This window comes from Aristolochia californica, unplaced genomic scaffold (assembly GCF_029961685.1).
Source record: "Aristolochia californica isolate CCGP_79_NKW_82.1479 unplaced genomic scaffold, dmAriCali1.0.hap1 SCAF_7, whole genome shotgun sequence".
In the NCBI taxonomy this organism is placed as follows: Eukaryota; Viridiplantae; Streptophyta; class Magnoliopsida; order Piperales; family Aristolochiaceae; genus Aristolochia; species Aristolochia californica.
The window spans coordinates 647,469-660,721 of NW_027182268.1; the positions used below are offsets into that span (position 1 = coordinate 647,469).

At 41.8% G+C, this 13,253-nt stretch overlaps 1 protein-coding gene across 2 annotated transcripts in view; it reads left to right on the plus strand.

The window, feature by feature from the left end:
• Positions 1–13,253, plus strand: part of LOC137935968 (vacuolar protein-sorting-associated protein 33 homolog) — a 44,414-nt gene that overhangs the window by 15,647 nt on the left and 15,514 nt on the right. For both annotated transcript variants that reach the window (XM_068780425.1, XM_068780427.1), the window contains exons 11-12: positions 5,771–5,822; positions 6,097–6,153. In XM_068780425.1, the coding sequence (XP_068636526.1) occupies positions 5,771–5,822; positions 6,097–6,153 (109 nt within the window). The remainder of the gene's footprint in view (positions 1–5,770; positions 5,823–6,096; positions 6,154–13,253) is intronic.

Sequence of the window (13,253 nt, forward strand, 5' to 3'; positions counted from 1 at the left end):
AACCCTATCAACACGAATTTGAACCCTAAATCCCATAAACCCTAACCCTACATCCCAAAATTTGGCCACAATCAAGATAAATTACGCACGAAAATTCAAATTAACTCAAACACAACACTAAATTAGTTAAAAAAAAATTAGGGTTTTGGATTACCTTCTGATATTTGGGGGAAATCACCACCGAATGGGGAAATGTAAGCCCAATGGAAGAAATCGACGCCTAACTGTCGAAAATCGAAGAAGATTGAAGGAAATCGAAGGATATCGAAACCGGAATAGGTTAAATCAAAGGAAATCGGGGGAGGAGGAAAGAGAAGAGCGAGAATGAGAAGGAAGAGGGAGGCCGAGAGTGAGAAGAGATGGAGGCCTAGAGGCAAAAGAGAGAGGGAGAAGGAAGAGAAAGGCCGAGAGAGAAAGAGACGAGAGAGGGAGATGGGGCGAAAACGAGAGATAAAGGCGAGAGAGTAGAGGGAGCAGAGACAACAGAGGAGCAGAGAACGAAGACGAGAGCCGAGCGAGAGGAGCAGAGGGAGCAGAGAGCGAAGGTCGGGCGAAAAAATTCGTCGGGAGACGAAGGCCGAGCAGAGGAGAGGAGAAAGAGGAAATGAGAAAGGATTTTTAGTTTCGGGGGGGGGGGGGGGGGGGGAAGAAGCGATGCCTTCGCTCGTGGTAAGTCGATGATTTGAAAAAACAGGCGGAATCAGGTTTTCGTCGTTTTTGCCTGAGGAGATGAAACGGTGTTATCTGGCTTCAATTCAATTCATTTTGCACTAACACCTTATTTATGATGACCTAGGTAATGTGGGGGGAATTCATTCCACTTCATTGTGGACTAACCCCCCCTTATTCATCAGTCTTGTCAATGAGTTCCTGTAGTAGCAAACAAGGTACCACTTCTATCTGGTCTCATGCTAAGCACCACCTTATTCGTCAGTCTTGTCAATGAGTTCCTGTAGTAGCAAACAAGGTACCACTTCTATCTGGTCTCATGTTAAGCACCCTACATCTGAATTTTTGTTCTGTGCCAGACCTTGGGGATGAAGTATGCACTAGTCAAAGTTCAGAAATCAAGTGGTGATTGGGATCTAGGAACTTACCTTAGATACTGCAAAGTTTGTTAGGTGTTGAAATAATAAGGAAATGTATATCAATGTCTGGAACGAAGAAGCTCACGTGAATGAAGATGCCAGGCTAATATTTTGGGTGATCCATTTATTAATAAATTGTGATTTGGAGTGATGAAGTGGAACAGAGAACAAAAGAATGGTGCAAGGAAGTGTTCAAAGAACAGAAATATGAAGGAAAAGTTGAAAATTCATTTTGAATGTCCTACAAAAAAGAATGAAAAAATAATAAAAAGAAAAAAGAAAGATTTATGATGATCTATATAAATATTGAATTTATTCTGATTTTGGAAGCTGATCAAAAGTTCATAATGGATTGAATCTGATTCTGGAAGCTGATCAAAGGGTGATGTTGAGTGTCCTCCGCCTTGGAATTGTCCAAGACAAGTTGGAGACAGTTGTGACTAGATGGGGCCTTTGTAAAAATTAGAGTTTAGGGATTTGGAAGAAGAGAGAAGTGAGAGGAAGAGAGAATTTGAGAGAACACCAAAAAAAAGTTTGTTGACTCTATTTAAGTATAGGGTTTGAGTAAAATTACAAGAATACCCCTATACATACAATAGTGTTTATTCTCCTTAAATCTCCCTAACTTTGTATCCTTTGTACATGAAAATTAAACCATAGACATAATTCAATGCATAGAACAAGACTGCATATAGAAATTTGTAATCTAGCCCTTTTGAGTCTATTAATATAACTCAACATCATTCCAAAAAAAAAAAAATTGCATATAGAAATAAAACTATGAAAGTAGTGAAATAACCAAAATACCCCTTGAAATATTTTCTAACACTCCCCCTCAAGTTGGAGCGTATATATCCAAGAGTTTTAGCTTGTCACAGAAAGATAAAAGTTCTCGCTTGCCTAGAGCCGTGGTGAAGATATCTCCTAGCTAGCTGATTTCCAGATCAGATAATGGGGTAACTACCACCTTCATCATAGCATCCCGAATAAAGGGACAAATTATTTCTATGTGCTTAGGCCTCTCATGGAAAACTGGATTGCTTGCAATGAAGATAGCAGCCTGATTATCACAAAACATACTCATTGTTTCACTATAGTAGAAACCCACTTCCTATGAGATGGATCTGACCCACTTCAACTCACTCACTATGTGAGCCATTGCCTGTATTCAACTTCAGCACTAGATCGGGCCACAACATTTTATTTTTTATTTTTCTAACTAACAGGTTGCCTCCTAAGAAAACACAATACTTAGAGGTTGACTTCCTATTCAGTTTGGTACCAGCATAATCTGCATTAGAGAAAACAATCTTCATATAACCATTGGATCTAAAGAAAAGAACCTTTCCTGCTGCTCCTTTAAGATACCTTAAAATTCTTTGCGCAACTTCTAGATGTATTTTTTGAGGATGCTCCATAAACTTACTCACTATACCCATTGCTAATGAGATATCAAATCTAGTAACTGTGGCATATACGAGCTCCCACTAACCTTCGATACTGTGTTCTGTCATTTAATTTTGCACTCTGATCATAGAGATCATGTCCCATTTCCATTGGTGTATTAGCTGGCTTTGCTCCCAACAACCCATACTGTTGGATTATATCAGTTATATATTTTCATTGTGTCATCACAACTCTGCTTTTTGCCACTTGAATGCCTAAAAAATATTTCAACGGCCCTAAGTCCTTGATTTGAAAATGTGCAGCTAAATGGGACTTAGTGTCCTCTATACTAGAAATATCACTCCCAAATAGAATAATGACATCTATATAAATCAGTAGCACCACAATTCCCGATGACTTCTTCATTACAAATAAGGAGTAACACAATGACTCCTCGAGAATCCCATAGATATCACAACTTGGTTGAATTTTTCAAACCAAGCTCGCGGACTCTGCTTTAGCCCATAAATTGCCTTTTTGAGTTTATAAATTTTAAGTTTCTCCCTTTGAGCAACATACCCTTGAGCTTGCTCCACGTATACCTCTTCTTCCAAATCACCATATAAGAAAGCATTTTTTATGTCCAATTGACATAAGGACCCATCTTTGGTTCACTGCAACTGAGACCAAAATATGAACAGAAGATAACTGGGCAACAGGTGAAAAGGTCTCAAACACATCTATGCCCTAAGTTTGATTGTACCATTTAGCCACCAACCGAGCTTTATACCGCTCAACTGAGTCATCAACATTATATGTTGCCTTATACACCCATTTGCAACCAACAACTGTTGTGTCTGAAGGTAAATCACACAGTTGCCAAGTGCCTTGATCTATTAACGGTTCCATTTGAACATCCATAGCTTGCTTCCATTAAGGGGATAAAAGGGCTTCTTGCACTGATGAAGGAATAGTGTAGGTAGAGATGGACAAAAACTAACTTTTTATAGTTGTCAGATATTGAACCAAAATATACAAAATGAGACAAGAGATACCGTGTACCTTTTCTGACCCCTTTCCTGAGTTCAATAGAAAAGTATAAGTCACTAACCTCAGGATCATGGGATGATTCAGAATCACGGTCTAGCGTGAGAGAGGAATCTGGAGCCTGAGATGAAACTTCTTTCTTGTGCCTATACACCTGCAAAGGTTTCTCAACAGTGACAACATGTGAAGGTCCAATGGGTTTATCAACTGGTATAAGAATAACAGATCTAGGTTCCGAAGATACAATAGGAGTTGAGGATAAATGAGCAGACATAAAGAACAGAACATTCTCGAAAGATGTAACGTCTGCAAACCCAAATGTTTTCTAATGGATGAGCAAAAACATTTGTATCCCTTTTGTGTTCGAGAGTATCCCAAAAATACACATTTAATAGTTGTAGGTGACAACTTAACCTTGGAAGGTCCCAATACATGTGCAAAATAGATACAACCAAACACTCGAGGAGAGGAAATAATGGAACTGATGGTAAAAGGACTTGGATAGGGATTTTAACTTCTAAAACAGATGAATGCATTCTGTTGATAAAAAAAAAGCAATATGTACAACATCACCCCAGTAGGACTTGGGTACATTCATGTGTATCATCATTGTCCTAGTAACTTCCACTAAGTGACGATTCTTATACTCAACTACTCCATTTTGCTGAGGATTGAACACACAAGACGTTTGATGAATAATTCCTTGACTTTGACAAAAAAATATGAAATTTATGATTCATGAATTCAAGGCCATTGTCAATACGTAAAATATGGAGTGAGGCAACAAACTAATTCTTTATTTCATTGTAAAAAAGTTTGAATACATAAAAAAACTCAAATTTTTTCCATAGATGTAAATCCAAGTGCATCTACTAAATCATCAATAAAAGAAAATAAATACCTATAACCAAACTGACTAGTCACATGACAAAGACCGTGGATGTTAGAGTGTACAATCTTAAACAGACGAGTAAATTTGTGAGGTGAGACTAGTGGTTGGGTGATGGCTCTCTTGCCTCATCCTACCCATCGCTTCTCCAGCTCTCCACTTTTCGTGATCTCTCTGTCTCCGATGCTTTGGGAAATGGCTCCTTGGATCTTCATTTGAGGTACGACCTTACTGATGAGGAGGCCATTTCTGTTTGTGGCTTGATTGACGGTCTTGGTAGTGTTAAGATTTGTCCCCAAGTGGCTGACCGGATGATCTGGCTACCTGATGACAGCGGGTGTTTCTCGGTCTCCTTAGCTTGTCATCATCTTATGGGTTGGTTCTGGCCTCCCGATGGCATCTCTTGGCTCCTCCCAAGGTGAAATTTTTTCTCTGGAGTGCCTGTCGCAACAGGATTCTCACAGCCGATAGCCTTATTAGGCATGGCAATATTGCTCCTGATCTCTACCTACATCAGCACTCAAAAAGAATTTGCTTGTCTCTCATGTGCTCCTACCCGCACCAACTGGAAGATTATTACTCAAATATCCGTTCCTTCTACGCCATGTCAGGTGGCTGTTTGGGTGCCTCCTCCCACCGAATACTTTAAGCTTAACTTTGATGGCATAACCTTTGGGAATTCGGGTTTGGGTGGCTTTGGTGGGGTTATTTTTGATCCCAGAGGCTCAGCTATTATATCATATTCTAGTCCTCTCGTCGTTGCAGACTTGATTATAGCTGAGCTCTCAAGTCTCTTTCATGGCCTCCGCATTTTTTAGGATCGCTTCTGAAGTCCGCTTATTGTGGAAGGAGACTCCAAAGTTGTCATTGGACGATGCTCCACTGCCTCCTACCCTCCGTGGCATCACTGGCAGCTTAAAAGAAAAGCTTCCTCCAGAGTTAATCAGTTCTTTTGTTGATGCTGCATTAATTTTTTTAAAAAGGCAGATTTTATGGCAAGGCCCGAGGGCAAAGGACAACAAACAGAAAACTTAGGAAGGAGTCTCTGATTCATCTGAAACTCATCTTGTTGATGTTGCATTAATAGCCAAGTGTTTTAGATTTCTATACTTACTATTCAAGAAAATGGCCATTTTTTTGGGAAGTGACAATAAATACTAACAGATGAACAATGTGAAGTGTTGTGTGCTATCTTTTCTAGCTATTCCGTTAATTTTCTACTTCCATGCTTAATTGTCATTTTTCGAGTAAAAATTTAAGTTTCTTGTCATGAATTAATCAGCTGAGATTGTGATGAGTAATTTATTTTGCGGTCTTGAGTCTTGCTTAGATTGCCTTTGTTTCTGTTTGCTTGTTTCAGTGACAAGCTATTCAAGGAAATAAGGGATCTCAACTTTGAAGTTGTTTGTCAGGTTGATCTATTTCTACTTTTCTGCTAGGTTTGCATGTGATTTGTGTGTTTGTGTGTGTGGGTTTGGTGTGGGCTTCTTACCATTTATATATGGGTCCTACACCCAAGTTCACTGCATATTTTTTACCAGCTTTGTTTTTTCTTGGGTACACTTTGTCATTGATCTTCATAGTTTCATTATCTCTAAGTTGGGAAGAGTAACTAGCAATTTTTCATTGTTGTTAGATTTCCTTTCTTGTATGTATATATAGTTATTCTCTGCAGTATTGCTGCAGGTCCTGCGTCAAAAAGCAACATCAATGAAGCAGGATTATACTGAAATGACAACAACTGTAAGTCCGTAGACTGAACTTGAGAGTTTTTTTTTTTACTTGCTTTTAGGATGATATGTGGAAAAATCAGAATCAAGAAAGTTGAAGTTTGTCGCAAAGAACAGTGATTTCAATAAGCTCTTCTATTATGTCAATTGAGATTAAGTCTTAAGTTTGATTCCAGTCTCTAAATAATTGTTGAATGGGAAAAAGTTCTATATAGAAAAATGAGAAGAAAAGTTAATAGGTTATAAGGTTGAGGAATATGTGGCTAGTCCTTTTGGAAGGAAACCATGCTTAACTCAAAAGAACCCATCAATAATCAATCAACTTAAGTTGTTTACAGGACTCAAACACCTTGGATTTGAAGCACTCTCTGCAGAGAATGAGTTCAATGAGTAAACTGCTCTCAACATAAAATAAATTCTCGAAACATGAGATGTAATTAGTACCCCTGGGCCTTTATTAACACCGCTAACAACAGAAGTATCTTTTCTAAAAGTTATATGTGGAAGAGGAAAACATATCTCTCTGCTCTCTCTTCCTTCTCTTTTCTGGTTCTCTCTGTTCTGAAATCAGTGGATACACTGGTAAACTGCAATAATGCGGCAGTAGCCTGTGGGATTGCCTGTGCATGTTTGAGTAATAGTTGAAATAGACCTAAATGATGATAAGTGATGATGATCACATATGTTGTTGTTGATTTAAATGGCTTAAGGAGGGAGATGCCAACACAAATTCTTTTCATGCAGTAGCTTCGGCTAAGCGGAGGTCCAACCGTATTACCTCTTTATGCATTAATAATGAGGTAACTTCGTGTAGGACCTCGATCACTAATGTGTTACTCAAGTTTTTCACAAATTTATATTCGGAGGAATGTTATTATAGACCGAAGCTTCAGAATATCAGGTTCTCTCGCCTTTCTCCTGCAGTTGCCTCTTTTCTGGAGTTGTCGTTTTCATTGGGAGAGGTCGAACGTGCTGTATTAGGCATGGAGGGTGATAGGGCACCAGGCCCTGATCTTCGTATCTTCAGAGATAAATGTAGGGGACCTCTCCACATTGAAGGTGACTCCAAAGTGGTGATAGGTTGGTGTGAGAACGCATCTTCTCCTCCATGGAGGCATTGGGATACATTTAAAGAAATTTTAGATATTACCTCAATTATTCCTTGTATTTGGTCTCACATTCCGAGATCCGCAAATTCGGCGGCTGATGTGCTTGCCAGGCAGGGAGCTACCCTACAATCACTGGTTGTAAGGGACGTGCTCCCTCAAATTTTGTAATTCTCTTTCGTTTTAATAATACATCTTCTTCTTCAAAAAAGATCACATATGTTACTGCCTTGTTCTATCACGCTAATGTGCCACATGTTTTTGTCAGTGGTAGTTGATATTTGCCTTTTCTGCGGGTATGAATGTCAGTGACACTTTTGTGGGTGAGTGAGCAAAGCAGCGGTATTCATAAGGAAGCTAATTTTACTTTGTCTAATTAGTAAAATTCCTCAATTGTCCAAATCATTTATTATATCTCTTATGTGCAGTGATCTCAGGTAGCGCTCCCTCTAAAAAGTACAAGTTGAGGTCTTCTAGAAAACCAGTAACATATTAATGAGTTATCAAGAATCTTGCCCCTATCAAAATATGATAATAAAATATGGAACTAAACAAACTTGTAAAGGACAAAAAAATCATTTAAAGCATTAAACAGAGAAGAGATGATACGTGTCTAATTCGAACATTTTATCAACTTATTGTCCATTTCTTTATATTTGATTGGAACTTTGAGGAAATCGGGGATTTACAAGTGTTGGCTGAGTTACACAGCGATCTAAATTCTAGTTCAGCAAGAACAGTAGATGATTTTTTTTTTTACCCAGCGATCTAAATTCTGATTGGTGGATTGGACATTGTAGCCTCAACAACAGCTATGAGTCAATCTCAAACTTGGCAAGAAACATTGATGCCTCTATCTCAGACCTATTGAGACGGGGGAAGAAGCCATGGTGTAGTCAGACACCAAGGCCGAAGACTGTACAAGTCCAGTGCACAGCAATAGCAGCGGCGGCCAAGGCCAAGTGCAAAGGCACGGCCCAGAGGGGCGCACGCATATGGCGGGCCCGAAACCAGCTGCAACGGAAGAAGACACACTTGAGCTTGCCAAACGGATGGCCAAGCAACAAGGTGCACAACAACCCCAGCAGCCAGCTCAGACACAAGGCAGCACGCCAGCAGACACTTTTGGTGGGGCGAAATGGGGTTGGGCGCGACCAGGAATCCTAGCGGGGCGAAATGGGGTTGCTGGCGCACGGCCAGGACTCCAGGCGGGGCGAAATGGGGTTGCCCGTGCACGACCAAGCTTCTAGGCGGGGCGAAATGGGGTTTCCTCAGGACGCCAGGAACAGGCGCGCGCGCGGCAGGACTCCAGGCGTAGGCGCCCGCGCGCGAAATGGGGTTTCCTGGCTACCAGGTCGCCAGGCGCCCGCTTGACCAGGGCGCCCCTTGATGCCAGAAACCGAATTTTTTGGATCTGACGGTTTTCTGAGCGTTTTTAGAGATTTCAAAAGGCCAGGGGAGAGACTATAAATAGAGAGGCCTCTCCCATTGTAAAAGGGTCGAAAAATCCTTAGCCTTCTTTACTCTTTTAGTGTATAGAGAGAGTTTTTAGCCTTGGCCTTCAAGAGTGTTTGGCCACCCTTTGTAATCTTGTATTGTCAATACAAAGTAGGTTTTTCTCTTCTATATCTTGGTCTTTTCATTGTCCCATTTGGCTTGTAACTTCTTGTGTGAAGTATTGGTTGGAAGATCCGAAGCTCAAGGAGGCTGACTAGTTCTTGGGAAGAGCTAGGCCGCACGGGGTAGATATTCCGCTTGGCTAGACGGACCTAGCCCAAATCTAACCGCGTGACACCTATGGTCTGAAACCGGAGGCTGGATTTTAAACCTCCAAAGAGCTCTTTTGAATTCTGAAGCCATTCTGGCTTCTAATCTCCTCATCAGTCTCTCTACGGTAAAACCCCGGACTCTGCCTGATACATTGATCTGGACCCCTTGTCCAAAAGGTACCTTTTCAGTTGCCTCACCTTACAACTTCCTCAGTAACCCCAATTCAAACCAACTCCTCCCCCCCCCCCCCCCCCCCCCCAACCACGTGCAAATTTTTTTATCTGGAGCGCTTGTAGGAACAAAATTCTCACCTCGGATTCATTAATTCGGCACAAAACCCCAATCCAGGACCTCTCTTGTCCCTTTTACCAAAATTCTCCAGAAACTACCAACCAAATACTCTTATCTTGCCATTATGCCCATGCTGTCTGGACTAGCCTCCTAATTAAAATTGGGTTTCAGTACTACTCCTCACAATATCTGACATACACTATTCTCTCAATCAGCAGTGCTAGACTCCCACAGCTTGGAAAGCTGTTACTCTCATGCTGCGTTGGGCATATCATTTAGGCTCTATGGAAGGAAATAAACAACAAAAAAATCAACTTTAAATCTACCCCTACTGAAATTTTGATAGATAATATTACGAGTCATGTAACAACTTGGCTATTGACCTAAAAGGAGTTTAGAAGTTTTAGCGGTTCCAACCTCAGAAGAAACTGGCAATTAGTAGCTGGGTTGACATAGCCTTCTCGTCCCCCGACTATGGCTATTTGGGCCCCTCCACCGGTGGGCCATTACAAACTAAATTTTGATGGAAGCGCTCTTGGCTGTCCTGGTCCTGCGGGATATAGTGGAGTTATCCACGATGCAAACGGTTGTGTCCTCTTCTTCTTTGCTGGGCCACTAGGAGTCTCCGACTCCACCACTACAGATCTCTCTGGCCTGCTCAATGGGCTTCAGATCTTCAAAAGCCGTCTCATGGGCCCCCTTTGAATCGAAGGGGATTCAAAAAATTTCGTAGATTGGTGTGCAAAGTCAATCCTACCTCCTTGGCGGCATTAGGATATGTATTTTGATATTTTTAATTTAATTTCTGTTATAGACTGTAATTGGAAGGTTTGTAATTTTTCTTTTTAAATACATTCACACATCCTCTCAAAAAAAAAATAGACTGTAATTGGAAGCACATTCCTAGATCCACCAATCATTTGGCAGATATTTAGGCTAAGTTGGCTATTTCGCTCCAACACCTTGTTGTGGAGGAAGGCCTGCTTAGCTAGGTTTGTTGTATTCTTCTTTCCTTTTTAATAGTTTATACGTCCTTTCTATTAGACTCCACTAGATTAATCCTCTTTCTTTGAGACTTGTTCATGTGAGATTCTTATAATTGCTCTTCAACACTCCCCCTCAAGATGAAGTTTGTAACTTCTACTTTCAAGGAAAAAATTTTTGGTCTTCAATCTTCTTTAGCTGAAAAAATCCTTCATAGAAGCAAAATCTTCATTTTTTGTTATTTCCCTTGAATATTGTGGTCACATGAAATAAAATACTTCTTTCTTTGTACTTCTTCTAATTCTCCTCCTCAAGATGGGGATAAAAAGGACAATAAAGACCGACCTTGGACAAAACGAATATGGGAGAAGAAAATCACTCTTAGCTACACAATAAAACTCCGCGCACTAGTAAAATCGGTCCCCGTCCTTTCCTTTCTACATCAACCCCTTCACCTCCGCCGCTCCTCGATTCCCGAAACAGTACCACTCGCCTGCCATACGTCAACCTCTCAGTCCACATATCGCCACCCACCCATCCTTTCATTTTTAAATCCCTCCCCTCCCCTCCGCCGCCTAAATCTTTCTTCTCCCAAAGCCGTACCCCTCACCTGACATCCCCGTCCCGCAGTTTCTCTAACTCGATAAATCCCCTTTCCCTCCCACTCTCACCCACATTCTTGGCTCCTTATCGAGGATTACCCCCTGCGACCCCCCCTACCTCAAACATTCCACATCATCCATCCCAACATCCCGCACATCATCCATCCCAGCATCCCGCTCCTCTCGGCCACCCCTCGAGCCCCGCTAAGCCCATCCCTCCTCTCTAATGAATCCACCTGGGATTTCGAACCCCCTTTTTACTCCCCTCCCCCCTTATATATTCACTCTCCCACTATCCTCTGCCCCACCCCCCTTCGTATTATCTTCCCCCACTCGGACACCATGGAAAACCCAACCCCCAAAACTTTCACCCCTCCCCTGCACACCAATACTGGAAAACAAATCGCCAACACCCCTTTTCGGTATACCTATTCCAAAAAAAAGGAAGCAGGGAAAAATAAAGCCAAATTCTGCAACCCTGCACCTTCCGAAAAAAACATTGAAAAAGATACCCCCCCCCCCCTTCAAATCCCCCTCCTGTCCTTCCATTGGTATTTCCCCCTGATTGGTACGATCTCCCCCCTGCTTTCCCCTCTGGAATCCCTCCAATTTGGTCCGACCTCCCCCCAACTATAACCTCTGAATCTACCCTAGCCAAGACCTTCACTCCCAATCCGCGGGATGAGCTCCTCTTGTTTTTGCTGAAACAGGAACAAGACTTTCCACGAGAGGAATTTTTAGAAATGACGGAGCTTGCCAACATCTTTTGTGCGGGATACTCTGAAGCTGGCGCCGTGGAGCGAAATATCAACTCCCACCATTCCCCATGATCGTTCTATCATGGAATGTTAGAGGTCTCGGCTCTCTGGCCAAGTGTGCCCTCGTCAGAGCAACGCTTTTTGATGTTAAACCAAAAATTGCTATACTTCTTGAAACGAAGATACAGTCTTTTGATTACTCAATTGTGTGTAACTTATGGTATGACTCCAACCCAGCGTGGGCGCATGTGGGTGCAATTGGCCATTCTGGTGGCATAATTGTCATTTGGGATCCAACTGCTTTTGATGCTATTTCCGTCATTCCGGGGCGACACTCAATCGGTCTCCAACTCTTGGATCACAACCTCGGTACTTCTTGGGCGCTAGCTGGCATATATGGGCCTACTCGTTACCGTGACCGAGCATCTTTCTGGGAGGAAATCTTTCAGCTTGTCCAATTGTGGGACCTCCCTTGGCTCATTGGAGGAGACTTCAATGCGACATTACTTTGCTCTGACAAAAGTCCTCCTGCCTCCCGAACCTCATCAACCATGAGAGCTTTTTCTGACTTTATCAATAGCCTTGCTCTCTCCGAGGCTCCTCTCTCGGGGAAAAAATTCACCTAGACAAATTGTCAGAACCCCCCTATTTTGTCTAAATTGGACAGATTTTTTGCCAATATAGAATGGAACCTCCTATTTCCCAACACCTCTGGCCAATTCCTAAACAAAATAGGATCTGAACATTGGCCTATCCAACTCAATTCTCGGCCTGTTACATGGGAAAGATCTCCCTTTCGGTTTGAGAATGCCTGGTTATTAACTGAGGCTTTCATCCCTTCTTTGAAATCGTGGTGGCTCGAATTGGAAAATCATCCGAACCCGGGCTGGGCCCTCCCTCGGAAACTCAAAGCCCTCAAGACAAAGATCAGAATGTGGGATAAAAATCACCGAATTTCTGCTGCTTCCCAGAAAGATTCGATTCACCGCCGCATTTCTGAGCTGGATCTACTGGAGGAACAGAGGTTAATCTCTCCTACTGATTTTTTTATTAGAAATAATTTAAATATTGAATACCTTACGTTTCTTCGTTCTGAATCTGTCCGTTGGAAACAACGTTCAAGATTTCGTTGGATGGCTGAGGGTGATGGAAATACAAAGTTTTTCCATTCCATCGCCTCGGCCAGGAGGAGGACTAACCGTATCACTGCTCTCTGTAACGGAGACCAAGTGGTAACGGATAGTGCCTCCATTTCTAACCTTTTGGTGAAGTATTTCTCAGAGCTATATTCAGAAGTCTGTTTCAGAAGACCAAAAATCCATCAGCTCGACATCGAGCGCATCTCAGCTGAAGACGCTGCTGATCTTGAAAAACCATTCTCCTCAGTAGAAATTGAACGGGTTGTGCTTGGCCTTCCTAAAGATAAAGCCCCCGACCAGATGGCTTTAATGGTGAGTTTTATCACTGTTTTTGGGACCTGTTAAAAAATGATGTTTGTGCCTTCGTTCACAATTTTCACCAAGTGGGAATTACTCACTCTAGGATCGGCGCATCTTTTATTGCACTTATTCCTAAAATAACAAATTCGGAGGAGCCTAAAGA